The sequence below is a fragment of the Callospermophilus lateralis genome, chromosome 2, assembly GCF_048772815.1.
Source record: "Callospermophilus lateralis isolate mCalLat2 chromosome 2, mCalLat2.hap1, whole genome shotgun sequence".
NCBI classification, from domain to species: Eukaryota; Metazoa; Chordata; class Mammalia; order Rodentia; family Sciuridae; genus Callospermophilus; species Callospermophilus lateralis.
In genome coordinates, this window is record NC_135306.1 from 211,968,435 (window position 1) to 211,995,124 (window position 26,690).

The following is a 26,690-nucleotide window of genomic DNA, read 5'->3' on the forward strand; positions in this document are numbered from 1 at the left end:
ATTGAAAAGATATGAATGAGTATCCTAAAAAAAGAAAAAGGAAGACTTTACACCCTTCTCGTTATTCAGATTCCTCTGGAATAAGCAGAATTGCAGATGGATTCAATGGGATTTTTTCTGATCATTGTTACAGTGTCTGCTCTATGAGACAGCCAGACTTAAAATATTTTGACAACAAAGATGATGATTCTGATACCGAGACATCAAATGACTTGCCAAAATTTGCAGATGGAATCAAGGCCAGAAATAGAAATCAGAACTATCTGGTTCCCAGTCCTGTGCTTAGAATTATAGACCACACTGCCTTTTCTGCAGAAAAATCTGCTGATGTAGAAATTTGTGATGAAGAGTGTGACTCACCCGAATCAATCAACCAGCAAACTCAAGAGGAGAGTCCTATAGAAGTTCACACTGCTGAAGATGTCCCCATTGCTGTAGAAGTGCATGCCATTTCTGAGGATTATGACATAGAGACAGAAAACAATTCCTCCGAGAGCCTCTAAGACCAAACTGATGAAGAACCACCAGCTAAACTTTGTAAAATTCTTGACAAGAGCCAAGCTTTGAATTGACTGCTCAGCAGAAATGGCCTTTACTGAGAGCTAATAGCAGTGGCCTCTGTAAATGTGAACTTTGTGAATTCAATAGTAAATATTTTTCTGATTTAAAACAGCATATGATCCTGAAGCATAAACGTACCGATTCAAATGTGTGTCGAGTATGTAAGGAAAGCTTCTCTACCAATATGCTTCTGATTGAACATGCCAAACTACACGAAGAAGATCCCTACACAGGGATTACAGGACAGTAATTTTTGAGAACCTCAGCCAGCACATTGCAGACACCCACTTTAGCGATCACCTGTCTTGGTGTGAGCAGTGTGACGTGCAGTTCTCCTCAAGCAGTGAACTCTGCCTGCATTTCCAGGAGCACAGCTGTGATGAACAGCACTTGTGTCAGTTCTGTGAACATGAAACGAATGATCCAGAAGACTTGCATAGCCATGTTGTAAATGAGCATGCGTGTAAATTAATAGAACTAAGCGATAAGTATAACAATGGAGAACACGGACAATACAGCCTCTTAAGCAAAATTACCTTTGACAAATGTAAGAACTTCTTTGTGTGTCAAGTATGTGGTTTTCGGAGTAGACTTCATACAAATGTTAACAGGCATGTTGCTATTGAACATACTAAAATATTTCCTCATGTTTGTGATGACTGTGGGAAAGGCTTTTCAAGTATGCTAGAATATTGCAATCATTTAAATTCACATCTGTCTGAAGGGATTTATTTATGTCAATATTGCGAATATTCAACAGGACAGATCGAAGATCTTAAAATTCATCTAGATTTCAAGCATTCAGCTGACTTGCCTCATAAATGTAGTGACTGCTTGATGAGGTTTGGAAATGAAAGGGAATTAATAAGTCACCTTCCAGTCCATGAAACAACTTGATTATTCTCTTTTATTTTGATTTACATAATGTTTTTGTGAAATAATAAATTCAACCTTTTTTTTTTGAGATGTTAAAATGGGTAATTTTAAAAACATTAGATTTGCCTTTTAACAAGTAACATTTTCCAGTATGTAATTATACCTTAATTGTGGTATTCAATTGCATGGTAGTATATAGTTTTAATCATTCTTGGTGACTGTAATTTGGTGTCTTGCATGTGGTTCAATTTTATGAATTGAGAAGAAACATGTACTGAAAAAATTTAAAAAAAAATAAAATAAAATAAAATAAAGGCATGCTGGGCTGGGGATGTGGCTCAAGCGGTAGCGCGCTTGCCTGGCATGCGTGTGGCCCGGGTTTGATCCTCAGCACCACATACAAACAAAGATGTTGTGTCCGCCGAGAACTAAAAAAATAAATAAATATTAAGATTCTCTCTCTCTCTCCCTCTCTGTCTCTCTCTCACTCTCTCTTTAAAAATAAAATAAAATAAAATAAAGGCATGCTGTGCGTCTACAACTGAAAAAAAAAAAAAAAAAAAAAAAGCCAGTCTCAGCAATTTAGCAAGGCACTAAACAACTTAATGAGAACCCATTTCAAAATAAAAAGTAGAACTACGGTTGTGGCTCAGTGGTCAAGTGTCCCTGGGTTCAATCCCTGGTACAAAAAAAAAAAAAAAAAGAAAGAAAGAAAGAAAGAAAAGAAAAATCAAATATGACCCAGCAACCCACTCCTAACCATATTCCCCAAAGAATTAAAAACAGGCTCTAGGGCTGGGGATTAGCTCAGTCAGTAGAGTACTTGCCTCGTATGTACACTGCCCTGGTTCAATCCCCAGCACCCTTCCCCCCCCCAAAAAAACCCAAGCTTTAAAGAGCTGTCTGCCCCCCCACATTCACAATGTCAAAGGTGGAAGAGGCCTGATGTCCATCAACAGATGGGGGATGGACAAACACCAACACCCATGCAATGGGATGTTATGCAGATTTGAGTGATCCTACTCCCACGGGTCTACAGTCACCATTCACAGAGACAGAGGCAGAGGTGACAACCAGGGGCTGGGGGCTGCCAGGCAAGCACTCTACCCCTGAGCTACAACCCAGCCCCTCTTTATGTTAATATTTTAAAAATAGATTTTCCTAGTGAAGATCTGCCTGGTTACTTAAGTGACTGCAGATGCTGAGAAATCTCACAGATCAAGTTGATATTTGGGATTTGCAATGTTCTCATGAATGGACTTTATTCTTTTAGTTGTAGATGGACACCATGTCTTTAGTGATTTATGTGGTGCTGAGGATCAGACCCAGTGCCTCATGTGGGAGGCAGGCACTCTACCACTGAGCCACACCCCAGCCCCTTACAAAAAGTATCATTTGGGGATGGGGTCTCACTCAGGGGCCAAGGCCGGCCTTAAGCTTGTGATCCTCCAGGCTCCCCAGTGGCTGGGATCACAACTGTGGTCACCCCGCCAGGCCAAGAGCAGGTTCGGAAGGCGTCCATGGGAGACCTTCTCCTTCCTGCCGCCAGCGTGGAGGAGGAAGCTGCTCTTTCCTTCCTGGAAAAAGAAAACCACGGTGACCACAGAGCTCTGATCTGCCCAGGGCGCTCCCCCGGGGTCCAGAGAAGGTCAGTGGGCCTGTTCTCTGCGCGGTCCTGCTGCCCTGTCTCTCCAGGCAGCTGCGGCAGGCCCCTCCAGCTGTCCACCTCTCTCCTACCCAGCCCACCTCCGAGGCACCCGCTTCCAGCCGCCAACCACAGCAGAGCTGTCCAGGGCCTTGGGGAGACGCTCACTTGGGTTCTGCTCCACGGTCCGAGGCCCCAGGGCTTCACAGGTGCTGTGACCTACACCTGTCCCGAATGCGCCCGCGGCCGGGATGTCCCTCTTCGCTCGGGGGCCCCAGGGGGTGGCAGTGCCCGCCCGTGCACCCGCCATCCAGCTGGTCTACTCCCTGCTGCCCAGCCGCGCCGACTTGGCGCTGGGGGCGGGAGGAGTCCCGGGCGACAGCTGGGGGGCGGCCTTGACCTTCTGGGGATCGATGGCTCGGAGCCGGGGCGGTGCTGGGCGCCCCCAACCGGCCCACCCTCCCGCTCCTGGACCGCTATAAAGGGCCGCGAGGACTGGGGCCGGGGCTGCAAGAGCGCCCAGCACCGCCCGCTGCGCCATGGCTCCCTGGCCACTGCCGCCGTCGCTGCTGCTGCTGCTGCTGCTGCTGGTGGGCTCCACCGCGCGCCCCGCGGCCCCCAGGTGAGCCCGCGTCCGCGCCCCTCCCGCCCGGCGCTGCCCACTCCGTCTGACCTCGCCTCTCCCCAGGGCTCCGCGACACTCGGACGGGACGTTCACCAGTGAGCTCAGCCGCCTGCGGGACAGCGCGCGCTTGCAGCGGCTGCTGCAGGGCCTGGTGGGGAAGCGCAGGTGAGCCGGCAGGTGAGGGCGGGAGAGCAGTCTGGACAGGGGCCCTGCGGCGGGACCTGCCCCGTGCCCCGGCTCCAGGACTAATTTTGATTTGGGGTGGAACAGCGAGCAGGACACCGAGAACCGCACCTCCTGGTTTAAACCCACAGAGGGCCAGCTGTGCCTGCTGTGGTCAGACGAGCCGGCCCTGCAGGCCTGGTGAGCACCCGCCGCCTTCACCCACCTCCTGCCAGCCCTTTCCCCTGTCCCCTGCAACCTCAGGGCCGCTGCTGGCCAGGCAGTGGTCTCTAGCTGCCATCCCAGCCCTGGGCTTCATGTCTCTGCAGGATGCCACCCAGAGCCCCTCTGCACCAGGTCTGGTCTCCCTGGCTGCCTAGTGTGGCTAGGCCTGGTCACAGTTCCAGAGGCGGCTGAAACCACCCAGTGGCCCAGATGAGGACAGAGGAGGACCAGAGAGGACCCTGGGGTGGGGAGGGGCTGTACTTGGCACTAATAAAGGAAGAACTCATCCTCGCCTCAGGAGCCCACTGTGCACATCTCCTTAGACCAGGGCAGCCCCTGCACATCAGGCTTCCAGGAGGTAGGAGGGCCCTATCCTCCTGCTCCAGGGCGACAGGTGACCACACCCAGCTGCCCTTTAAACCTGGGTGACCGTCAGGCACTCGCCCTTATCGCTGGCCTCAGGGACACCTCCTGTCCACTGGTTGAACTTCCAGCACCGCTCCCCCCACTTTGTTATTCACTTAGTGAACATGCAGTGTTCAGGGGCCCTGTGGGTCAGTATGAAGGGATGGGCACAGACGCTCAGGTGGGACAGGAAGGAAGGGGGCCACCCAGGATGCCTGGAGTCCCCTGGAGCAGGACTGGAGAGGATATCCTGGTGACACACGTCCAGGCCAAGTGGTGGTATGATCTCAGCAGGGCCTGTGCAGCAAGGGACAGTGGTGTCACCCCCAAGGGGTGGGCTGCAGCAGGCATGTGGGTGCACCAGAGGGTGGGTGGGGCCTGAGGTGGGACTGCCCAGTGAAGAGAGATCAGGAGTCTCAGGAAGGCCACTCATGCATGCGGTGCCCCACAGCCTCCCCCTTCCTCAAACCCAGTGGCCTCTCCCAGCTCTGAGGGATTTGGGGGCCAAAGAAAGGAAGGGGCAGGGTAGGTGGAGGTCTGGGCTGAGGAGCCTCACCAGGACTCTACTCTGCCGGTTACCAGGGCTCCCCGGAGGGCACAGTGGTCCCTGAAGCCCTGCCTTCTCTTTACTGGGCCCTGCCAGGCCCCTGGGAGCTAACTAGTCTCTGAGGCAGGCAGGGGTGCCACGGGACAAGGGGCCTTTCCTGCAGGACTGGTGCAGGGATGGCCAAGGACCTGGAAGGGACACTGGGTCTGAGCCCCAAGGAGTGGCCGCCAGAATTTGGCCTTAATAAAATTCCAGTGACGGAGCCCAGCAGGACAGCCTTGATCAGGGGGTGGGTAGAAAAACCCAAAGCCTGGCCGAGTCCCTTCCCCACCTGTGCCCACCCCTAGCTTCTGCAGCCGTCTCAGCTGTGCTCCAGCCCTGCCCCCCAGCTCTGCACCCACAGCCCCAGGTCCATGCCCCCCAAGCTCTGTCCCCACAGCCCTTCCCTGCTCCAGCCCTGCCCCCCAGATCTGCACCTGCAGCCCCAGGTCCATGCCCCCCAGCTCTGCACCTGCAGCCCCAGGTCCGTGCCGCCCAGCTCTGTCGCCACGGCCCTGGCCCTGCTCCAGTCCGGTCCCCCAGCTCTGCACCCGCAGCCCCAGTCCATGCTCCCAGCTCTGCACCCGCAGCTCCGGGACCATGCCCCCCAGCTCTGCGTCCGCAGCCCCAGGTCCATGCCCCCCCAGCTCTGCACCCACAGCCCCAGGTCCATGCCCCCGAGCTCTGTACCCACAGCCCCAGTCCATGCTCCCAGCTCTGCACCCGCAGCCCCAGTCCATGCTCCCAGCTCTGCACCCGCAGCCCCAGGTCCATGGCCCCCCAGCTCTGTACCCACAGCCCCAGGTCCATGGCCCCCCAGCTCTGTACCCACAGCCCCAGTCCATGCTCCCAGCTCTGCACCCGCAGCCCCAGTCCATGCTCCCAGCTCTGCACCCGCAGCCCCAGTCCATGCTCCCAGCTCTGCACCCGCAGCCCCAGTCCATGCTCCCAGCTCTGCACCCACAGCCCCAGGTCCATGGCCCCCCAGCTCTGTACCCGCAGCCCCAGTCCATGCTCCCAGCTCTGCACCCGCAGCCCCAATCCATGCTCCCAGCTCTGCACCCACAGCCCTGGGTCCATGCCCCCCCCAGCTCTGCGCCCACAGCCCCAGGTCCATGCTCCCAGCTCTGCACCCGCAGCCCCGGGTCCATGCCCCCCCCCAGCTCTGCTCCCACAGCCCCGGGTCCATGTCCCCCCAGCTCTGCACCTGCAGCCCCATGTTCATGCCCCCCCAGCCTTGTTCCCACGGCCCTGACCCTGCTCCAGCCCTGCCCCCCAGCTCTGCACCCACAGCCCCAGTCCATGCTCCCAGCTCTGTACCCGCAACTCCGGGACCATGACCCCCAGCTCTGCGCCCGCAGCCCCAGGTCCATGCCCCCCCAGCTCTGCACCTGCAGCCCCACGTTCATGACCCCCAGCTCTGTCCCCACGGCCCTGGCCCTGCTCCAGCCCTGCCCCCCAGCTCTGCACCCGCAGCCCCGGGTCCATGCCCCCCAGCTCTGTCCCCACAGCCCCAGGTCCATGCCCCCTAGCTCTGTCCCTACAGCCCCGGGTCCATGCCCCCCAGCTCTGTCCCCACAGCCCCAGGTCCATGCCTCCCAACTCTGTCCCCACGGCCCTGCTCCAGCCCTGCCCCCCAGCTCTGCACCCGCAGCCCCGGGTCCATGCCCCCCAGCTCTGTCCCCACAGCCCCACGTTCATGACCCCCAGCTCTGTCCCCACGGCCCTGGCCCTGCTTCAGCCCTGCCCCCCAGCTCTGCACCCACAGCCCCAGTCCATGCTCCCAGCTCTGCACCCGCAGCTCCGGGACCATGCCCCCCAGCTCTGTGCCCGCAGCCCCAGGTCCATGCCCCCCCAGCTCTGCATCTGCAGCCCCACATTCATGACCCCCAGCTCTGTCCCCACGGCCCTGGCCCTGCTCCAGCCCTGCCCCCCAGCTCTGCACCCGCAGCCCCAGGTCCATGCCCCCCAGCACTGTCCCCACAGCCCCAGGTCCATGCCTCCCAGCTCTGTCCCCATGGCCCTGCTCCAGCCCTGCCCCCCAGATCTGCACCCGCAGCCCCAGGTCCATGCCTCCCAGGCAGCTTGCAAGCTCCTCTATGCCCTGTGTTTGGAATCAGTGGTTTTCATTCCCAGTGGATGCCTGAATGTGGCCCAGATCAGGCTGAATGACCACTCCACATCCTCCTCCTGCTGGTGCCCTGGGTCTGGCCGGCCAGCGGGAGTCCCCTTGGTGGAAGCCTGTGGTAAAGGGTCATAAAGTGGGGCGGCGCTTGGCAGGGGCGAAGGTCGCTGAGGCAGGAACTGTACCAGCCCGGACGCCAGAGAGCTGGACCCTCCCGTCAGATGACAGCCGTCAAGATGGGGGCTCAGGCCCTGCGATGGCCTCCCCTGCTGCTGGCACTGCTCACAGTGCTGCTTGGCCACTCCCCGGGAGCCACAGCCCAGACTCAGGGTACATGCTGGAGGTGGGGGGGGCGGTGGGGTGGGGGCTGGGAGGCACTGACCTGTCCTCTCCAACTTCCCAGTCTGCTCTGTGGACAAGACCTTCCTCCAAGTGCAGGAGAACGAAAATATCACGGAAGCCCTGGTGAACATCTCCGTCCCAGATGGCCAGCAGGTGACCCTCGGATCCTCGTCCACCCCATCCGCATTTCGGATCCTAGGAAACCAGCTCTTTCTCAGCGTGATTCCTGATTATGAGGTGCAGGCAGTAGCCTGGGTGGGGTGTTTCCAGGGTCCCCTGCGGGTACACACAGCCTCCCTGGAGAAGACATGGGGGTGGCAAGGGCTCTGCCTCCCCCAGGCATTGACTGACCCTTCAGGCCCCATCCTTGGCTGGGCCTCGTCCATTAGGGAGCAAAGCTGCCTAGCGCCTCCTCCTCCTCCCCTGACTTACCACCAGTGGCCACCTGGGTGAGCGTCTGCCCTCAGCCCCGGGCTCCCAGCCTGTGGAATGGGGACGTGTGCCACCACCAGGCAGGTGATTTGCAAGACCGACTTGCCTCCACAGGAGAATTCGATGCTAGAGGCACACCTGGAGTGCAAGAGGGGGGACACCGTGGTGAGTGCCGCCTGGCCCCTGGCCCTTGGCCCTCCTCTGTGACCTCACCCAGGGTGTGTTTTTGAACACCAGCCCTCCCCGGCTACACCTCACTTCCTCCAGCCCAGACTCTGCCCTGAGTTTCAGACTCACAAACCCAGCTGTGGACCCCCTGTCATGGACATTGGCCCAACAAACTCCTGAGACTCCCCGGACCCCCTCGCCCCAGCACCCGGAGGCACCCTGGCCTGCTGATTGCTCCACCAGGCTTCCTTCTCGCTAGCCCGCCCTCAGAGCAAATGTGGGCTCTGCCTCAGGCAGCCCCAGAACCCCCCTTCCTACCTCCACATCCCACCAGCTTCCCCTTTCTGGAACCTTCCTACTGGTCCCTTTCCTCTCTGGCCCCTGGTCCGTCCATCCCCTCTCTGGGTGGGAGGCCTCAGGAGAGCCTAGTAGACCCCGCCCGGCACAGCCCAGCACTTCCACATCTGCCTTCGCACTTGGAGTCCAAGCCCGAGGAGCTGCTGTGGTGGGCAAGGTTGGGGGTGTGGCCCTGGCTGGTGCCCACGTCCCCTCCCCTGCTCAGGTGGACTCCGCCCACCCTGCTGTGCTGCAGCGGCAGCCCTCCTCCTACACCCCAGGCCCCACGCCCTTTTATTAGGAAACACAAGCTGGAAAACCACAGGGGCCGCCCCACCCCAGCTCCGCTGTGGGCAGCCCCTGCCCTGCGCCAGGCCACACCACCGCAGTCCCCACAAGTGTCTCAGCACACGTCTCTAATGGGTGGGCACCTGGGGCTGCGGCTGGCTCAGTGGCAGAGACTTGCCTAGCAGGTGTGAGGCCCTGGGCTCCATCCTCAGCACCACATAAAAATCAACAGATAAAATAAGGTCTGGTGTCCATCTACAACGAAAAAATACATATTTAAAAAAACTTGAAAAACAGGTCAGGACCCTTCATTTTAATCACAGCTCAGTGGCAGAGAGCTTGCCTTTGGCTCCTGGGTGAGGGGACCTGGGTTCCATCTCCAGACCACAAAGAAAACAAGACACATTCTCCTGCTGTGTCCACCTGAGAAGGCGGTTCCTCTCGCCATCTAAACCCTGGTGTGTCCACCTGTCCTGGGCCTCCGAGAGTCTGCCTGGGCTTGTTTGAATTGGAGCAAAGTCCAGCCCAGGGGCTGGCGGATCTCCCTGCAGGTGCCTCCACTCTCAGGTCCCTGCTTCGTTATTCTTGAGGACACATGACATCTAACTTGTGTCCTCTTTTTATCTGTCTAGATTTACTTTTAGTTAAAGGTGGACACAATGTCTTTATCTTATATTCATGTGGTGCTGAGGATGGAGCCCAGTGCCTCCTCGGGCCACTGATTTGTCCTCGGAGTGCTTGCCGCCTCCGGCCACCTTGGTAACCTACCTTTGTGGTCTGTAAGTCCAGCAAGGATGGGAGCCCCAGGGCTGAGTCTTGTCCCTGGTGATGGGCCCTGCCCTGCTGGGTCACCATCACCTTCAAACAAACAAGCAGAAGGGCAAGTGGGCGAATGGAGGCCCACCCGGGGGGATGGACAGGAATGAGGCAGGAGTGAAGGCAGGCAGCCGGGAGGGCCGTGGCCAAGGCTGTCGACCCCTAGGTGACGCAGCTGTGGGTGTTTGTGGTGGTGCTGGATCTCAACGACAACACCCCAGAGTTCCCCTTCACCACCAAGGAGCAGGAGGTGTGGGAGGTGAGTCGGGCGGAGCCAGAGCTGGCACTGCCTGGGCTGGGCACTGGGCGGATGTGGGCCCGGAGGGCAGGTGGCTAGGGGCTCCTCCATGGGACTGGCCCACAGAGGCCTGTGTCTGGGCGACCTGCTCTCTGCCCCCAGGACACCAGAGTGAACTCTACGGTCATCCCTGAGGCAGAACTGCAGGCCACGGACCGTGACAAGGACAGCATCTTATTCTACACCCTACAGGAAGTGACCCAGGTCAGTGGGACCCCAGCCCTGCCCAACCCTGGCCCTGGGCTTCTGAGCCACTGCCCCTTGAGCCCCAGGGGCTCAGCTGTGGCCCCTCTCCCCAGGGTGCTGGCAGCTTCTTCTCCCTTTTGGGGGTGAACCGCCCTGCCCTGAGGCTGGACCGGGCCCTGGACTTCTACAAGTGGCAGAACATGACCTTCCGGCTGCTGGCGCGGGTGAGTGTCCCCCAGCTGAGCCCTGGATGCTCAGGCCCTGTTTGAGGTCCCCTCCCTGACCCAGCAGAGCTGTTACAGGACACCAGGGAGGAGCACCAGGAGCCCAGCCACACAGCCACGGCCACCCTGGTCCTGGAGGTGCTGCCGGCTGACCTGCGGCCACCCTGGTTCTTGCCCTGCTCCTACTCAGATGGCTACGTCTGCATCCAGGCTCAGTACCAGGGGGCCATCCCCACAGGACACACACTGGTAATGGGCCCCGCAGGCAGGGAAGGGCTTGAGGGCAGAGTGAGGTCTGGGAGGCTCAGGGCGGGCGTTGCCAGGGGCAGTGGGCCGGCTTCAGGTTCGGTTTTGGAAAAGCTGTGAATGAGCATTTTTCCCCCAACCGCCCACCCAGCCTTGGGTAGTGTGGGACCAACCCCCGCAGCGTGGGGAGCCCTGCCTGGTGAGCTCAGCCAGAGGTGGGGCTGGCGGGGCCAGGTGGGCGGCCTGGAGGACAGCAGAGGGCAGGCCTGATCACACCGTGCGTCCTGACCCACGAGGTGCCTTGAAGGTAGCCGTAGCTGCCCAGCGAGACAGGCCCTGCCCCGCCTTCTCCTCTCCCCACTGTGCTCCAGGCCTGTGTTTCAGACCCTGAGCAGCAGGGGAAGGGCCGACTGGGGCCAGCTGCACCAGCCCCACGATGACCCCCACCCCCACAGCTGTCCCCCCTCATCCTGCGTCCGGGGCCCATCTATGCTGTGGACGGAGATCAAGGCATCAACGAGCGGGTCATCTACAGCATTATAGGGGGTGAGAAAAGACCTGCCCCCGCCCACGGTACCACAGACCCCTGCCTTGACTCAGGCTGAACCAGCCAGGATCCTGGACCTTAGGGAGGGGACCAGGGTCTAAGTTCTGCCCCACATCCTCTCAGGAAACAAGGACAACACATTTGCCATCGACCCAGACTCTGGCAACCTCACCATGACCAAGAGTGTCCCCAGCCCCATGACATTCCTGCTAGTGGTCAAGGTGGGTGCCGGCACGGGGCAGCAGGATGTCAGCTGCACTTCCACGGGCCTGCTGGCCACTACTGCCTCTCCTTTCCCAGGGTGAACAGGCTGATCTGGCCCGTTACTCGGTGACCCAGGTCACTGTGGAGGCCCGCCAGGCCACTGGGAGCCAGCCCCACTTCTCCCAGAGCCTGTACCGAGGCACCGTGGCCCCTGGCTCTGGGTCTGGAGTGGCTGTCAAGGATGCTACCTCCCCATCTCAGCCTCTGAGGATCTGGGCTCAGGACCCTGAGTTCCCGGTAGGCGGCCCCCTCCTGCCCATCCAGGAGCCCCGTAACCTTGCCCGGTCCCAGGGTCTGCTCGCCCCGGTGGGGGTGGGCTTGGGGTGAAGAGTGGGGGCAGCCCAGACCCAGGACTCACTGCAGCCACACCCAGGACTTCAACTCGGCCATCACCTACCAAATCACCAACTGCTCCGAGTTCCGGATGGCTGGAGAGATGGTGCTGACTGCCACGGCAATAGAGCAAGCGGGGGTCTTCTACGCAGAGGTAGGGGAGTGTGTCTGAGGGTGGGGGACTGCAGAGGGGCTCTGCAGGGACAAGCCCCCCTTCCCACCCCAGGTGGAGGCCAAGAACACTGTGACTATGGGTGTAGCCACCACTGTTGCGGAGATTCGTGTTTCGGAGCAAGAGCCCCCCTCCACAGGTAAGCCTCTGGGGGGTCCCTTCAGGATGGCTCCTACCCTGGGCAGGTGTGCTGGGTGCAGAGGCAAGTCTGGCACTGTCCCTGGCTCCCTAGGCTCCCCAGAGCCCCCCACATCCCCAGAGACTGGAAGAACAACTGGGCCCTGGAGCAGCACCACTTCGGAAGCCCCCAGGCCCCCTGGGACCTCTCAGGGACCCCCAACAACCAGCTCTGAGGGTGGTAGTGGTCCTCATCCACCCCTAGGCACAACTCTGAGGCCACCTACCTCACCCACACCCGGGGGACCCCCCAGCCTGGGAGTGGGCACCTCAACCCGACCAGCCACGACTAGTGGGGGCTCAGCACAGACCCAGAAGCCTGGGACCTCTGGGCCCCCGGCTCCTGGTCCGGGAGCAGGCACATCCCAACCAGCCACGCCCGGTGGGGGCTCAGCACAGACCTCAAAACCCGGGAGTTCTCCAACGACCACCCCCGATGTGGGAGCAGGCACATCCCGACCAGCCACGCCCGGTGGGGGCTCAGCACAGACCCAGAAGCCAGGGACTTCTTGGCCCACGGTCCCTGGGCCCAGCAGGAGCCCCCCACCCACAGGTAGTCCCCACCCCACTTGTCCTAGCTCAGAACCTGGGTGGTCCAGGGTCGCCTCTAGGACAGAGTCCCAGGCAGGGGTCTGTCTGGTGAGAACAGTAAGCCCAGGAGCCCCCAAAGCTGCACTAGGAAGGTGTGGGGTGCAGGGCAGGGGGCAGGTTCGAGATCCAGAGAGCTGAGTTGCCAAGGCCATTGGTAATTTAGGATCTTAAGACAGAGAGCACCCCTTCACTGATCAGGAGAGACACAGGACTGAAATCCAGACTGGACAGCTGCATCAGGTTTGTGGCCATGCTAGAAGCTGAGGCAGGATTTCTTGAGCCCAGGATTTTGAGGCCAACCTGGGCAACACAGTGAGCCCTGTCTTAGAAACAAAACAAACAACAACAACAACAAAAACACTGATTGTATCACACGGCTGGGGGTACTGGTACACCTGAGGCCACACAGGAGTTTGTGGCCCAGGGGACCTGGGTGCTAGTCCTGTACTGAGGAGTCTCGGTGGGTTTAGAGCGAGCAGACTCAAGTTCCAGAGGCCTCAGGACATATCTGTGCAGTGAGCAGGGTACAGCACAGGGAGCCAGCCTCCTCCCAGATTCCCAGAGACAGTGGCACAAGGCAAGTCCCTGGGGGCTATGGAACTGGAAACGGAGTCAGGAGCAACTGAACACTGTTTCTGGTCTAAGCCCAACGGATATTCAAAACGGATGCAGAGACTACCTGAGACTGAATTCCCTGTAGCCATTCATCCTGTGGTATCTGAAGTTGGTTCCTCCCTGGAACAGCCTGTCCTAGGGGGACCCTGGGCCTTGGTGTGCTCATAACATCTCCCTGGTGGGGGCCAACAGCACCTGCCCCTCAGAACCCACAGCTCTGGTAGGGGGCAGCCAAAGGCTGGCTTGTTTTCAGGGTGCCTGGCTGGCACAGGCTGGCACAGGCTGGCAAGGTGTGCCACAGTGGATGACCATGTCTTCTGCAGGGATGCCAGGAAGCAGCACAGGAGGAAGTGTCCCAATTCAGGATGACCAGCACTTCTCCACAGTGGACATGGCAGTGCTGGGAGGGGTGCTGGGTGCATTGCTGTTGCTGGCCCTCCTGGGCCTGGCCATCCTCATTCACAAACACTATGGTCACCAACTGAATTGCTGCTCTGGCAAAGCTGCGGTGAGATCCCTTGTGGGAGCTAGGACCTAGCAGGGTAGATGACAGTGACAGAGACAGACAGAGGGGCAGAGGAGAGAGGTGGGGAGGGAGGGAGACATGCAGAGGGATGAAACATGGGGCAGAGAGAAGGCAGGACGTAGAGTGCCGGTGCTCTTCTGTAATCGCAGCAACTTGGGAAGCTTGGGTAAGAGGCTAATAACTTCAAAGCCAGCTTCAGCCACAGTTTAGCAGGATCCAGTTAAAAAAAATAATAATAAGGGCAGGGAGGGGGGCTGGGTGTGTGGTTCAGCGGATAAGCACCCTTGGGTTCGAGCCAAGGTTCAAGGGGGAAAAGAAAGGAGGGGGAGATAGTGGAAAGGGGTAGAGATAGAGGTGGAGGTGGGGATAAGAGAGAGATGGAGGAGATAAGGGGTTGGGGAGAGTTGGAGGGATTATCAGGGGACCAGCGTTTAGTGACTCTGGGAAGGAGCAGCAAGTGTACATGCCAGGGTCACAAAACTGGGCAAGGGCAGAAGCCTACAGAGTAGAGGGACCAGAGTCCCACTGATATCCTTGCTGTGCCCACAGGAGCCCCAGCCCCACAGCTTTGACAATCAGGCCTTTCTGGGGGATCAGGAGGCCAACTGGGCACCTGCCCCTAGCCCTGGTTCGGGGCCCAAGTCTGTGGAGGTGCCACCAGAGCCACCCAGCCCCGGGTCCCCTGCCCCTGAGCCTCCCAGCATGGAGTCCCCAGACCCAGGTCCCCTTGCCAGTGCCCCTGAGTCCCCGGTGGCTGCCAGGGCTGCGGACAGCCCCTCAGCAGTGAGATCCATCCTGACCAAGGAGCGGCGCCCGGAGGGCGGCTACAAGGCCGTGTGGTTCGGCGAGGACATTGGGGCCGAGGCCGACGTGGTGGTCCTTAACGCACCCACCGCGGACGCGGATGGCGCGGGCGACTCTGGCAGCGAGGACAGCGGCGAAGAGGATGCTGGCCAGGGCTGGGGTCCCCGCAGCGCGCCCGCGCCCGAAGACGACTCCACCTACATCTAGCTAGACCTCTCTGCTCGCCCGCAGCGGGTCTGGACCCAGAGTCCACTCGCCGCCCCACTTCTCTCGCAGAATAAAATTTCACTTTCGAATCCCAGAATCGGAGGCGATGGGCGGCTGTTCGAGAAGCGGTGCGGAGAGGTTGGCCACACCTTCCAGTGGCTCCAGGGCGGTGCTTCTCGTAAACCAGCTGCTGCCCCGCCCGCAACGCCGGGCTTCCGGAGGCCTTCTTGACGGCTGGTAGCCAGGAAGTTCCTCTCCTGGTCTAACCACAGTCCAGGGGGGCGGGGGGCGCACCAGAGATCTCCACCTCGCGTCTCACGACCCAAGCGGAGACTCCGTGGGGGGTGGGCTGGAAGGAGCCAGCGCAAATCCCCGGGAAGACTTGCTTGGGAGAGGGTCGTCTTGGGGACCTCGCAGGGGAAACAGACTCCTTCGGAAGTCTATGGGGTCGGCCGCGGTGGGGGCGAAGCCCCTTGGCGCCGCGCGGAGGGCGCGGCCGCTGGGAGCATCCCAAGATGACTGGAGCTGCAGCCGGGGTCTGCTGCCCAAGGACCTTTGGGTGGGGGAGCCGATATTAGGGGAGTACGGGCCACCGGGTGGGGACAGAGCTCCCCGGCTTGACTTCCAGGGCTCACCCCAGGCCCGAGTTTTTCCAAACTGCCCGTCAAACTGTCCCTGGGGGTCATTGACATTTTTCCTTATGAAGCCTTCGTGAATCCTCTCCGAAAGCTCCGATTTCGAGAGTGGCTGTGGGAATAGCCACTCAGTGCCAGATCCGGCAGCCCCTCTTAAGACCCCATGAGTGTTACGCAGAAACAAAAAACCCCGCTTTCGTCTGGGGTCTGACTCCGCACCTTTGCTCGGGATCTCTGGCTTACCCTAGTGTGACCCGCGCCTAGGGTGGCCTCCCTGGGAAGCAGCAGGGGAGCCGCCGGGGCTGAGCCCGGACCGGACCAGGCGCTCCTGCCGCCTTCGGGGACTACGGCGGCGCTGCCCAGAGCGAGATCGGCCCCCACCCGAGTCAGCGCAGGGGCTGGGCAGGCAGGGGACCTCCCACGGGAGCATGTGACACCCGATGCACCTGCAGGGCTTAGGTCCGGCCCGCCCCCGGCCCGCCCCGGCCGGGCACAATAAGAGCAGCGCTGCGGACTCCGGGAGAGAGACGCCCCGTCCGGCGGCTCCGGCACCCAGGTATGCGGGACCCCTGGCCCACGCGGAACCGGGGAGCTACGACCCACGTGGGAGTCCTTGTTCCCTGCGAGCAGGGGCCGCACAAAGGGTTGGGGAGCCTGAAGGAGGCTCCGTGAGACCGGGGGTGGGGTGGGGGGAGTGGGGTCGGGCTGAGGACGGGGCTGGGACGGTGGACGGTGGACCGCCGGCCGTGGGAGGGCGCCTACCCGCCGCCCGGCCCTCTAGGTTTCGGTTTCCCGCGAAGCTCAGTTTCGCTTTCCTAGACTCTGACCCTGCCCTTCCACGCCGGCTTTCCCATCTTGTCTTTGCAGGGTCCAGCCTGTGAGCTCTGCCAGGCCTGGACGCTGGCTTAACACCTGTGACTTCACGTGTGTGCTCTCGCCACATCTGTCGTCACACCTATCTCCACCTTGGCCCAGGAATCCACACTTGGGCAGCATAGGTGGTCAGAAGCCCTCAATCCGCATCTGTGACTCTCAACACCTGGGTCACACTTGTGACACCTTGGCCACACTGTGGCCACACTCTGACACCTGAAGTGACACATGAGGAACCCGAATCTCACCTGTGATAATACCTGCCACTGCCCCTGCCCAGAATCTCAGTGAAGGGCCATCCTGACTCCCAGACTGACCGTGCATAAAGAACAATGGCTGTAGTCCCTCAGAGGTGAGAACTGCCCGCCCTCCCCATGTGATCCCTGGGCCTTGCGCTTGGCCCGGCCCTGACCAAGCGTGGCCACCCCACCCGCAGGGGGGTCCAGCGTGTTCTGTTTGGAGAGTGGCTTCTGGGTGAGGTCAGCAGCGGCTGCTATGAGGGGCTGCGGTGGCTGGACGACGCCCACACGGTCTTTCGGGTGCCCTGGAAGCACTTTGCTCGCAAGGACCTAGGAGAGGCAGACGCCCGCATCTTCAAGGTGGGGCCCAGTCCCACTCCCACGGAGGACCTGTCTGGGACCCCAAGGCTCCACCCCTCAGCCTGTGTTTTCTGTTTTCTCCCAGGCCTGGGCAGTGGCCCGAGGTAGGTGGCCTCCCAACACTGGCGGGGGCGACAGGACACCCCCAGAGGCTGAGGCTGCAGAGCGTGCCGGCTGGAAAACCAACTTCCGATGCGCACTGCACAGCACACGGCTCTTCCAGATGCTGCAAGACAACTCAGGGGACCCTGTGGACCCACACAAGGTGTACGCACTCAACCCTGAGCTGGAGTGGAGAGGTAAGGACAGGAAGGTAGGTGGATGGGTAGAGGCTCCGCCTTATCTTGGCCTCCAGGTCAGGTGTCCAGCCCCATGTTGGGGTGTCCTGCTTTAAAGCCCCAGGCCTTGCCACCAGGTGCCAGGTCACTGAGGGGAAGGAAGGAGCAGGGTGCTGGAACCTGGGGATACTCAGGACATTCACAACCAGGTCTTATGCCAGCCCCAGGTCCAACTGGCCCCCCACTTTCGGAAGGCCCAGCTGTCTATCAGGGGGAAGAGGAGGCTCTTGAAGGTGCCCTGCCTACACAGGTACAGGCTCTGCCCATCTCTGCCCCTGGTTGTTGGGGCTGGGAGCTGCTTACACCAGACTGTCTTCCCCTTGCAGGGTCGGCCCCTAGGACCATTCCTGGCAGGAGACACTAAGCTGCAAGCCCCAAGCCCTCTGCCCATCCCAGCAGGTGACACAGGGGACCTCTTGCTCCAGGTTCTTCAGCACAGCCTCCTGGGGGACCCCCTGATGGAGGCTGCATGGCGGGTAGACCCAGCCCCTCCGGGGCCTTCTGGTGAGGGACAGCAGGGGCCATTCTGTTCTACAGGGGCTGTACTGAGGGAAGGGGACAGACAGGACAGCAGAGACCCTGGGGAGAGGGAAAGGGACCCAGTGTCCTGGGGTAGGCCCTTGAGGAGGATGTGGGGTGCTGGGGCACCATGAAGGGCAAGTGCGGCAAAACAGAGCCACCCCAGCTGGGCAACTTGGGTGTTGCACTGTCACCTCCAGGCCCAGAGTGCCCTTTGGAGGTGCTTCATACCACACGGGCAGTGGAAGCTGTCCCCAGCCCCAGGCCTCAACACATGGCCCTTATGACAGGTGAGAAGCTCGAGACTGCAGTAGGGATGGTGATGGGGAGGAGGGGTTGGGGACCAGAACCAACTCAGCCCTTCCCAGATGCAGGCCAGGGTGCGGCCCCAGGGTACCTGCGTGCAGCAGAGCCTGTGACAGCACCCTTTGCTAGCAGGGCACCCCAGGGGGAGGTGGCTGGGTACCGCCCGTTCCGCACACACCTGTTGCTCACAGCTTGGTGTATGCAGATCCCAGCCCAGGTGCCCTGGATGTGACCATCATGTACAAGGGACGCACAGTGCTGCAGGCAATGGTGGGGCACCCCAGCTGTGTGTTCCTGTATGGACCCCCTGGCCCAGCCATCAGGGCCTCGGAGCCCCAGCAGGTGGTCTTCCCTAGCCCTGCTGAGCTCCCTGATCAGAAGCAGCTGCACTACACAGAGAAGTTACTGCAGCATGTGACCCCTGGCCTGCAGCTGGAGCTGCGCGGATTGGCACTGTGGGCCCGGCGCATGGGCAAGTGCAAGGTGTACTGGGAGGTGGGCAGTCCCTTGGGCTCTGCCAGCCCCTCCAGCCCAGCCCAGCTGCTGGAGCGCAACTGCAACACCCCCATCTTCGACTTCAGCACCTTCTTCCGAGGTCAGTGAGGCACCTGCCTGGGAAGTGGGCCGACTCTAGGTATTCCCCTGGGAGCCTTGCCTACCCTGCTCACCAGAGCCACCTTCTGCAGAGCTGGGGGAATTCCGGACACGAAGGCGCCAAGGCTCCCCACACTACACCATCTACCTGGGCTTTGGGCAGGACCTGTCAGCAGGGAGGCCCAAGGAAAAGAACCTGGTCCTGGTGAAGGTGAGGCCTGGGGCCAGGAGGGTGAGAAGGGACTGCCTGGCCCTCAGGTTACCAGAGCCCTGACAGATGCCCCCCTGCAGCTGGAGCCATGGCTGTGCCGGGTGCACCTGGAGGGTGTGCAACGTGAGGGCGTGTCCTCCCTGGACAGTGGCAGCCTCAGCCTGACCCTGTCAAGCACCAACAGCCTCTACGATGACATTGAGCACTTCCTCATGGAGCTGGAACAGCCAGCTTAGCCCCCTACCCCAGCCGCCCCCAACAGAAGAGTGCCGAGAACCAGTACCGACCAGACATGCAGGGCCCTGGCAAGGGAGGTGAAGCCCAGGAAGCACACTGCAGACCTCCCCTGCAGGCCCACTCTTCTGTCTATCGCGCACTCAAGCGACACACTGAAGTGCTAATAAACCACTCGCTGGATACAAATGCCCCTGAGATGGGTGTGGGGGAAAGCTGCTCCACCAGGAGAGCTGGGGAGGTGCCCTCATGTGCCCAGCGGTGCCTGTCCTGCCTGGAGGTCTGGAGCACTGTGCTCCGCCTCCTGGGAAGCAGCTGGTGGAGTGCAAACCTGAAACAATTATCTGAAGGGGCAGAAGGCAATTCTAAAACTGAAAATAGAGAAATTGCTAAAACAGAGACAAAGGAGGCCACCTGGAAAAGGACCCAGGAGTCCCTCCCTGCCCCAGACTATCACCAAAGGCTTCACCTTCCAAGTACTGAGGCCACAGGAAAGTTTCTAAAGATAAGCCATTTTTGATAAATTAGAACACAATGGAAACAGTGTATCTATAATATACATATAAAAAAGTCCAGTTTTCAACTGTGAGCAAGACAGGTGCAGACCGGTGTCATCACGGGAGCCCAAAGGGAGGAGTGCTGGTGGCCCCAGGCCTTTGTCACAAAGGCTCAAGGGCCTCAGGCCTCGGTCCCCTGGGTGGGTGGCTCCTCCCCAGCCTCAGTCTTCCTGTGCTTACGCATGTGCCTGTACTTGTCCACGTAGGCCTTCACCAGATTGGCCACCTTCACAGGGTTGATTTCGCCACTCTTGCTGTGGCAGATCTGGAGAGTGAGATCTGGTTACCCAACATGCTTCAGGCCAGATGCTGCAGCAACAGGGCCTGAGCCCAACTATCCAGGCCTCCATCCCCACAGAGCAGGGCCCAGGGTTCTGCCTACAGGGTCATGCCATCTGTCTACCACCTCACAGGGTTGCTGAGGGTGCCCCAAGTGTCACAGGTTTGTAGACATATCCCCCAGGGTATTTACCTCCTGCAAGCTGGGCATGGACCGGGCCATTTTAAATGCCATGTGTTATTTTAGCTTTTTCAAAAGCATGAATGTTCATGAGTGAGGGGCAGCTACAGAGAACTGACCCAAGGCCTCAATCAGGACATGGTCTGGCAGGCCAGGCCCAAGCTATACTTACGGACCCTGAAAGTCTGTATTGGCAAGAAAGAGCAGTGACCTGCCTCCTGCCGGGCCATGCTGCCCAAGACCTCAGGGCTCCCCAGCAAGGGCACAGGTGCCTGTAGCCCACCTTCTGCACGGCTTTGCGGAGGATGTCCTTGTACTCCTCCTTGGTCACCTCTCTCTTCTGGTAGAAGGGTTTGATGGCCAGCTTCACCTCCTCCACAGCTCGCTCCTGCATGTGCAGCTTCTTCATGTACTAGGAGGGAAGACACCGTGACACTGATGGCAGGTGAGGGCCTTTGGTGCGAGGCCCCATGGTGCTGGGAGCCATTTCAGCCCAGAAGCAAGAGGCAACCCCAGTAGCTCCCACCATCCTGACGGAGCCCCCTGGGCTGGCTTCTGCTCCTCAACTCAGCCCCAGGAACCCTGGGAAGGGCCAGTGGCACTCACTTCCTCCTTCCTGGTCTTTTCTGCGGCTGGCCTGGGAGTGGCCGTCCTCTCCTCCAAGTCAGTGGTGCTCGCTTGACCAGCCGGCTCTGAGGCTGTAGCTAGTGCGGTGGGCACAGGGGCCACACTCTGGGCCACCCCACAGCCCGCGAGAGGAAGGCTCCCTTGTAGGATAAACTGGACTGAGGGTTGGCTGATCAGCGTGTACGGTGGGATGCTTGGAGGCTGAGCCAAGCCGGGAGGCATGTTGGAGCTGTAAACCTGGACAAGAATGACCCACTGAGTGCAGAGCCCCGAGGGTTGGCAATCCCCCTTTGCAGCCCCACTCCCGAAGCACAGGGGGCAGGGCAAAAATGAAATGGCACCACAAGGCCTTGGTCCTAGCTGATGTGGCTGTGTGGCTCATGTCCTCTAGCCTGGCACCTACCTGAGAGGGGTTCATGTCAGGGAATCCAGGCTCTAGGAGTATGTGGCTGGGAGGTGGCAGCTCAGAGATCAGCGCCTGAGTGTCGCCTACGGGGCCCCCATCCTCAGTGTCCCAGGCTTCTTCCCGAGGCCTCTGTGGCCTGTGAAGTGGTGTCCCTGGGGGTCCAACACACAGGGGAGGTGGGTGCCCTGGGACCAGCCTCGGCCAGAACACAGCCTGCTAGCTGGAACCCTAGAAGGGCACTGGCAGTGGGGACCGCAAGGTCAAGCCCAAGGTCCTCCCTGGGCCTACTGGGGCTAGGCCCTGAAGAGCCAGGGAGGTGGGGGCCCCTGGGTGGCTGCTCCCTGCCCCACCCACAGGGTGCTCCACCCACAGGGCACCCTGCCTGCTCAGCCACAGAAGCACATACTCACTTGAGCCTCTGTCCGGGGCCACGGCGCCCCCCTCAGACTCCTGGAGGTTCCAAGTGACGCGTTTCACCAAGGCACGGGACCGCAGCAGGGGGGCTTGCATTGCTGCTTCCTCAGGCCTGGCCACCGGGCACACCCTCCCACTCCCTGAGGGGCTGTCCTCCTCTACTGGTGCCACACCCAGGGTGCTGGGAGCCATGACAGTGTTCTCTGCCACGTCTTGCCTGAGTGGGCGCTGCTCTGGGGGTCCCTCTGCCTGGGGCAGGGGGAGCACCACGTCTTCACTGTGGATCAGCGACACCTCCCTCTGGATGGCAGCCAGGGTGGGGTCTTGTGCCCGAGTGCTTGGGGGCCATGCAGGGCTGGGCAGGACGCTTCGTTCTGGGGAGGAGTCCGTGCTTTCAGGGGAAGGAGGTGAGCTCATGTCATCAAGCTGGATGAAGATGGCTTCACTTGAGAAGTCCTCGAAGACGTGGCCCGCCTCCACAGAGGCCCCATAATCCAGGTCCTCAGGTGCACACTCGGCTGGCTCCTCCAGGACAGGGGGTGCCTGTGGGAGCACCTGGCCAGACACAACCACCTCTGCCACGATGCCCGCCTCTGCCGGGACTGGTGGAGTTTCTGGGCGGTCTCCACCCTGCCTCAGCTCCTGCTGCAGAGCGGGCACCGGGGACGCCTCCTTGGCAGTTCCCTTCCTCTCGGGGGAACGGGGCCGCTTCTCTCGGGAACGTGGCTGCCGGGGCTCTCGTGCCCTGTGCTCTGAACTGGGCGACCGTGACCTCCACTTCCTTCTCTCTCGGGCCCGGCCTGTGCTCTCCTTGTTGAGACGCTCTCGGCTCCTTTGCCGCTGGTGCTTGTGCCTCCGGGCCCTCTCCAGGCTGCTGGGTGGAGAGCAGTCCCTCCCACGAGACCTGGACCCTGACTGTCGCCTCTTCTTTCTCCTGCTCCCATACCGCTCGCAGGAGGAACTGCCGGGGCTTCCTGAGCGTGACCGGGACCTCCTCCGGCCTCGTCCCCTGGAGTCTCTCCTCCGCTCCCTACTCCTGTCCTGGGCCTTCCTCCTCTTTGCTCTCTCCTGGCTGCTGGCACGGTCACTGGAAGACCTCCTGTGTTTGGCCTTGGCCTGGCGCCCCCTGGAGTGCTCCTCAACCAAGGGTGAAGCTGAGCGTGAGGTCCTGTCTCTGGAGCCAGAGTGGGTCCTGGAGCGTGTCCTCCGGTGCTCCTTGGTCCCCCTTTTCCTCTTGGCCTTCTTCCTGCTGCTGGAGGTGGAGCGGGAGCGGGATGGGGCCCGCAGCTCCACAATCCTGTGGGTGGCTGCCTGTGGCGCATCTGGGCTGGGGGAGGCCTCCGGCTCCAGGATAGTCACACAGGTTACCATCCGCTCCTCAGAGCCAAAGAAGGTGCCGTGGGCAGCACCATCTTCGTCATCCCAGGGGTCCTGGGGGGATGGCCTCTGTGCCCGGGCAGCAGGGCCCCGGCTTTCTGTAGGCTCCTCACCTAGCTCTTCTTGCTCCACATCAGAGGCCCCCTCAGCAGCACCCTCACCCCGGAGCTTGAGCACACTGGACACAGGTGTACCAGGGGGCTCTGCCTCGGTCTCAAAGACACTTTCCACAGTATAGGAGGTGACACAGCGCACAGCCTGAAATGCCGGGGCCTTGGGACTGTTGATGGAGATGGTTCTTGTAATCTCCGATGGTAGGAGGCCGGGGCCGAGACTCTCAGGGCTGCTGCTGGGAGGGCTCGAGTCAGAAACCGTGGGGTCAAAGGGGTCATATATCTCACTCTTGAGCTGCTTCGTCTTCTTGATAGAGAATAGCGGGGAAGGGTTCTCCTTCCTCTGTACCTTGCTGTCCACAGGCCGGAAAGTGTTGCAGAAGCCAGGGCTGGACAGTCGGCTGCAATGTGCTGTGTTTCCAGGGATGTTGATCCTGAAGCTCTCAAAGGTGGACCCAAGACCTTTTCCTCTCGAGGGCCCCAGGGAGGCTAGGCTGCCATGAGAGCTGGGAGCTGGGGGCCGGGAGCTGCCTGTGTGTGAGCCAGGGTCCTGGGGGCCCCTGTTGCTGGGCTCGTTCTCTGCCCGGCCTTGCGCTGGCTGCCCAGGGCCCTCCCTGCCTGTTAGGCGACTGATGCAGGTGCTGGGGATCTCAACACTCTGTCCTTGGGGTGGGGCTGCGTCTTGCCTGCTGCCAGTGCCGTCCCTTTGGATCTTCGGTATCCTGGGCAGTTCGGAGATGGCGGCCCTCCGAGGAGGTGGTTTTGGGGTATGTCCTAGGGCTACACTTCCTGATGGAGAGTTGGAGCAACTGCTGGAGATCTTAGATGAGGCAGAACCGAGAGATAAGGACTGCTTGCTGGTGCCATTAAACCAGGGGCTGCCACTTTGTCGCAAGCTAGGCCCACTCCCGTTTGACAGGTTCTGAGCCTGGCCCGATCCAGGAGCCGGGGAGGCACCCAGCCGTACAGGCACCCCTGCTGAACAAGCAGGGGTATGTGGGGCCGACCTGGCCTGGCTGCTCAGCCCTGAGCTCTGCGGCCTGTCTCCTGTGAGTCTGCCAGCCGGGGTCCCTGAGGATGGTGCTCCAGTCTGCAGGCTGTCCCTGGGCCTGGACCTTTCCTCACCTCCGGACACACCCACCGAGTTCCGCTGAAGAGAAATTGGAGCTAGAAACAAAAAGGCCAGACGCCAGTTGTGCCACCACTGATTTAAGAAGTTTGATGACTTGTTGTACTATCATCAGAGCCAACGCTGGGCCACAGGAAGGGTAGCCCATGCAAGGCAGACCCCTATAGTGTGCTGCCTCCCTCCTTGCTGAACCAGAGGAGCACCAGGGGCAGGACTTCCACACTCGTTTTGAGAATGTGAAACCTGCTGATGTGTTCTTTCTCTTTTGCACTGGGTGACACCACTGTGGGTCAGCACCACACTGGCCTGGCAGGCAGGAGGGTCTGTGAGCTGCTCTGCAAAGGCCACCGTTCCCTACACAGGAAGCGATGGAGCCCGCACCCTCCCTCTGCTTATGTTTGGGCCTCTGGTACTTCAGTGCTTTCGCCCCAGCCAGAGGACAGCCCAAGGACAGGGCTTCCACTGCCATGGCTGCCGAGGAAAGGGCCTCTCACCTGCCCTCTTGGCACTGAGAGAGCCGTCCCGGTGGATGACCACGTCCGCGCTGCTCAACATCAGCAGGCTCTGGCCTGACAGGATGCTCCCCAGCAGGTCTGGGACAGGGGCCTCCTCCACGCTCTCCTCCTGGGTGGCAGGGAGCGGCCTCCTGTGGGCAGAGATGCACAGCGGGCCCTGCCATCTAACCGGCCTCCTCCCCACCAACCCCACCAAATTTTTGTAACTTTATTACAAAAATCACCTGACACTAGTGCCCCACCCCACTGCCAGGCAAAAGCTGGCAATCAAGTACCTCTGCCCGTTTTGTTGGTTTGTTTGAATCTCTGATTTATTTTTATCTTTTTGGTCTTGGGGATAGGACTCAGGGTGTCTACCACCAAGCTACAGCAACAGTCCTTTCTGATTTTTATTTTGAGTCTGTTTTTTTTTTTGGGTCTAAGTTTCCCAGTTTGACCTGGAACTTGAATCCTCCTGTTTCAGCCTCCTAAGCAGCTAGGATTACAGGCATGGCCACTGTGTCCAGTTTTTCTTAAAGGAGTCTCACAGAATAGATTTAGCCAGGTGGTGATCATGGACCAGCCCAGGGACAGCCTGCAGACTGGAGCACCATCCTCAGGGACCCCGGCTGGCACACTCACAGGAGACTGTCCCTGCCTAAGGCCCTTCCCTTCTAAGGCCAGTGGCCAAGCAGCCGTACCACTAGAGGCAAGGCTACAGCCAAGACTGGGGTCCCCACCCTATCCCTCCCAGAAGCCTCTACTGCCACACACCTGGAGAGCCCCACGGAGACGGGCCTGGCTACGGGCTGGTGAGACTGCAGAGCCGAGCGGGACAGGACCCTCCGCTTCGCACTCAGAGGAGAGGCAGGGTTTGCAGACAGCTCTTCACTGTTAGAGGAGGACACGTGGCAAGGGAAGGGGAGCTGTGCTCCAGGCCAGCCCAGGCGCAGGAGACCCCTCCAAGTTCTGTGTTGCCTCACCGAACCCGAAGAGGGTTGGGGGCAGGGGCTGCTACCCTCATTTTGTGAATGTGAAACCTGAGGCTTACCCATGCCCGTGGCTCCCAGGGGGAAGGGGAGTGGGCACCCACACTGGTGGTCGCCCTGCACAGTCACCTGTCAAAGGGGTCCAGCTCGTAGGGGTCCCCAAACAGTGACAAGGAAGCTGCTCCAATATCTGCCCGCATCAGCCCCAGGGAGGGGTCCACTGGCTTGTACACTGATGGCATACAGGTACCTCGGACAGGCCTACAGAGGCCCAGCGTCCGAGCAATTCGAGAACGAGCCGTGACTTCATTCTGAACCAAAGTATCGAAAAAGAATAAATGATCATTGACATTGCAACCTGGAGAGCAACAGGGAGAAGCACCTGTCAGCAGGACTCACCCCAAGCTGAGTAGACACCACCCAGAGCCATGGGCTGTGTCTGCACCAAGGGGGAGCCTCAGAGGCTGACCTGAGTACACCTGACATTCCAATGAAAGCATAAACTTAGCCGGCTATTGGGTGGCACTAAATTATCTCTATCATCTCTTTCCTTTTTTTGTGGTACCAGGAATGAAATCCAGGGGCACTGAACTACTGAGCCATATCCTCAGCCCTTTTGAGATAGGGTCTCACTAAGCTACACAGGGCCTTGCTAGGTTGATGAGGCTGGCCTTCAACTTGCACGATCCTCCTGCCTCAGCCTCCTGAGCCGTTGAGATTACAGGTGTTTGCCACTGCGCCCACTTGTCCCTATCATCTCAACAAGAGGGAAAAAACCTCAACCAATGATTGAAACAGCTGTCAGTTGACAACCACGTGAGCAGCAGATGTGGACTCGAAACATCATTTCCATTGTACTTATTCATGAAATGCGTTAACCAAGAAGCACACACTCCTTCCTCTAGACTCTAGACAGAGAGGGGACAGAGCAGTCCCAGAAGAAGAAAGGAACTATAGAAATAGGCAGATGAGGGCTGGGGCTCAGAGGTAGCACACTTGACTAGCATGTGTGAGGCACTGGGTTCAATCCTCG

At 59.8% G+C, this 26,690-nt stretch overlaps 4 protein-coding genes and 1 pseudogene across 10 annotated transcripts in view; 4 read left to right on the forward strand and 1 right to left on the reverse strand.

Annotated features, from left to right (window-relative positions):
- Nucleotides 1-1,524, forward strand: LOC143392045 (zinc finger protein 639 pseudogene; annotated as a pseudogene).
- A 2,097-nt stretch (nt 1,525-3,621) lies between these two features.
- Nucleotides 3,622-4,286, forward strand: Sct (secretin). The gene is made up of 4 exons (XM_076842968.2): nt 3,622-3,704; nt 3,771-3,872; nt 3,978-4,070; nt 4,199-4,286. Exons 1-4 carry the CDS (start codon nt 3,622-3,624, stop codon nt 4,284-4,286), a joined length of 366 nt encoding a protein of 121 aa, XP_076699083.2.
- Nucleotides 4,287-7,446: 3,160 nt separating this feature from the next.
- On the forward strand, nt 7,447-14,782 carry Cdhr5 (cadherin related family member 5). Its single transcript, XM_076842969.2, has 15 exons — nt 7,447-7,540; nt 7,614-7,789; nt 8,099-8,149; nt 9,759-9,851; nt 9,993-10,094; nt 10,190-10,300; nt 10,379-10,549; nt 11,002-11,092; nt 11,217-11,314; nt 11,394-11,594; nt 11,731-11,844; nt 11,917-12,001; nt 12,104-12,639; nt 13,547-13,753; nt 14,321-14,782. Exons 1-15 carry the CDS (start codon nt 7,447-7,449, stop codon nt 14,780-14,782), a joined length of 2,592 nt encoding a protein of 863 aa, XP_076699084.2.
- Nucleotides 14,783-15,622: 840 nt separating this feature from the next.
- On the forward strand, nt 15,623-19,266 carry Irf7 (interferon regulatory factor 7). Of its 3 annotated transcripts, XM_076844907.2 has the most exons (10): nt 15,623-15,973; nt 16,285-16,642; nt 16,727-16,889; nt 16,975-17,188; nt 17,389-17,477; nt 17,554-17,731; nt 17,947-18,036; nt 18,258-18,647; nt 18,739-18,857; nt 18,938-19,266. In XM_076844907.2, the coding sequence occupies exons 2-10, from the start codon at nt 16,623-16,625 to the stop codon at nt 19,091-19,093; spliced, it is 1,419 nt and encodes a 472-aa protein (XP_076701022.2). In that variant the 5' UTR covers nt 15,623-15,973; nt 16,285-16,622; the 3' UTR covers nt 19,094-19,266. The 3 variants fall into 3 exon arrangements, with proteins under 3 accessions (XP_076701022.2, XP_076701023.2, XP_076964850.1); XM_077108735.1 differs by lacking the exons at nt 15,623-15,973; nt 16,285-16,642 and having other exon boundaries at nt 16,871-16,889; nt 16,975-16,993; nt 17,113-17,188; XM_076844908.2 differs by lacking the exons at nt 16,727-16,889; nt 17,389-17,477.
- Nucleotides 19,267-19,587: 321 nt separating this feature from the next.
- Phrf1 (PHD and ring finger domains 1) overlaps nt 19,588-26,690 on the reverse strand; it is a 28,805-nt gene continuing 21,702 nt past the window's right edge. For 4 of the 5 annotated variants that reach the window (XM_076847844.2, XM_076847843.2, XM_076847845.2 and 1 more), the window contains 8 exons: nt 25,787-25,968; nt 25,443-25,559; nt 24,669-24,820; nt 21,552-24,212; nt 21,139-21,293; nt 20,715-20,972; nt 20,392-20,520; nt 19,588-19,913 (listed from right to left, as the gene is read on the reverse strand). In XM_076847844.2, coding sequence (XP_076703959.2) covers nt 19,770-19,913; nt 20,392-20,520; nt 20,715-20,972; nt 21,139-21,293; nt 21,552-24,212; nt 24,669-24,820; nt 25,443-25,559; nt 25,787-25,968 — 3,798 coding nt within the window. In that variant the 3' untranslated portion in view covers nt 19,588-19,769. The remainder of the gene's footprint in view (nt 19,914-20,391; nt 20,521-20,714; nt 20,973-21,138; nt 21,294-21,551; nt 24,213-24,668; nt 24,821-25,442; nt 25,560-25,786; nt 25,969-26,690) is intronic. The other variant, XM_077107870.1, reaches the window with a different exon arrangement.

Coding starts and splice junctions, on each gene's coding strand:
- Irf7 (XM_076844907.2), top strand. CDS start 16,623: ATGGCTGTAGTCCCTCAGAG. Junction 17,478..17,553: donor AAGGTGCCCTGCCTACACAG/GTACAGGCTCTG, acceptor TTCCCCTTGCAG/GGTCGGCCCCTAGGACCATT. Junction 18,858..18,937: donor AGAACCTGGTCCTGGTGAAG/GTGAGGCCTGGG, acceptor GCCCCCCTGCAG/CTGGAGCCATGGCTGTGCCG.
- Cdhr5 (XM_076842969.2), top strand. CDS start 7,447: ATGGGGGCTCAGGCCCTGCGATGGCCTCCCCTGCTGCTGGCACTGCTC. Junction 7,541..7,613: donor AGCCACAGCCCAGACTCAGG/GTACATGCTGGA, acceptor CCAACTTCCCAG/TCTGCTCTGTGGACAAGACC. Junction 11,093..11,216: donor CATCTACAGCATTATAGGGG/GTGAGAAAAGAC, acceptor ACATCCTCTCAG/GAAACAAGGACAACACATTT.
- Sct (XM_076842968.2), top strand. CDS start 3,622: ATGGCTCCCTGGCCACTGCCGCCGTCGCTGCTGCTGCTGCTGCTGCTG. Junction 3,705..3,770: donor GCGCGCCCCGCGGCCCCCAG/GTGAGCCCGCGT, acceptor GCCTCTCCCCAG/GGCTCCGCGACACTCGGACG. Junction 4,071..4,198: donor GAGCCGGCCCTGCAGGCCTG/GTGAGCACCCGC, acceptor ATGTCTCTGCAG/GATGCCACCCAGAGCCCCTC.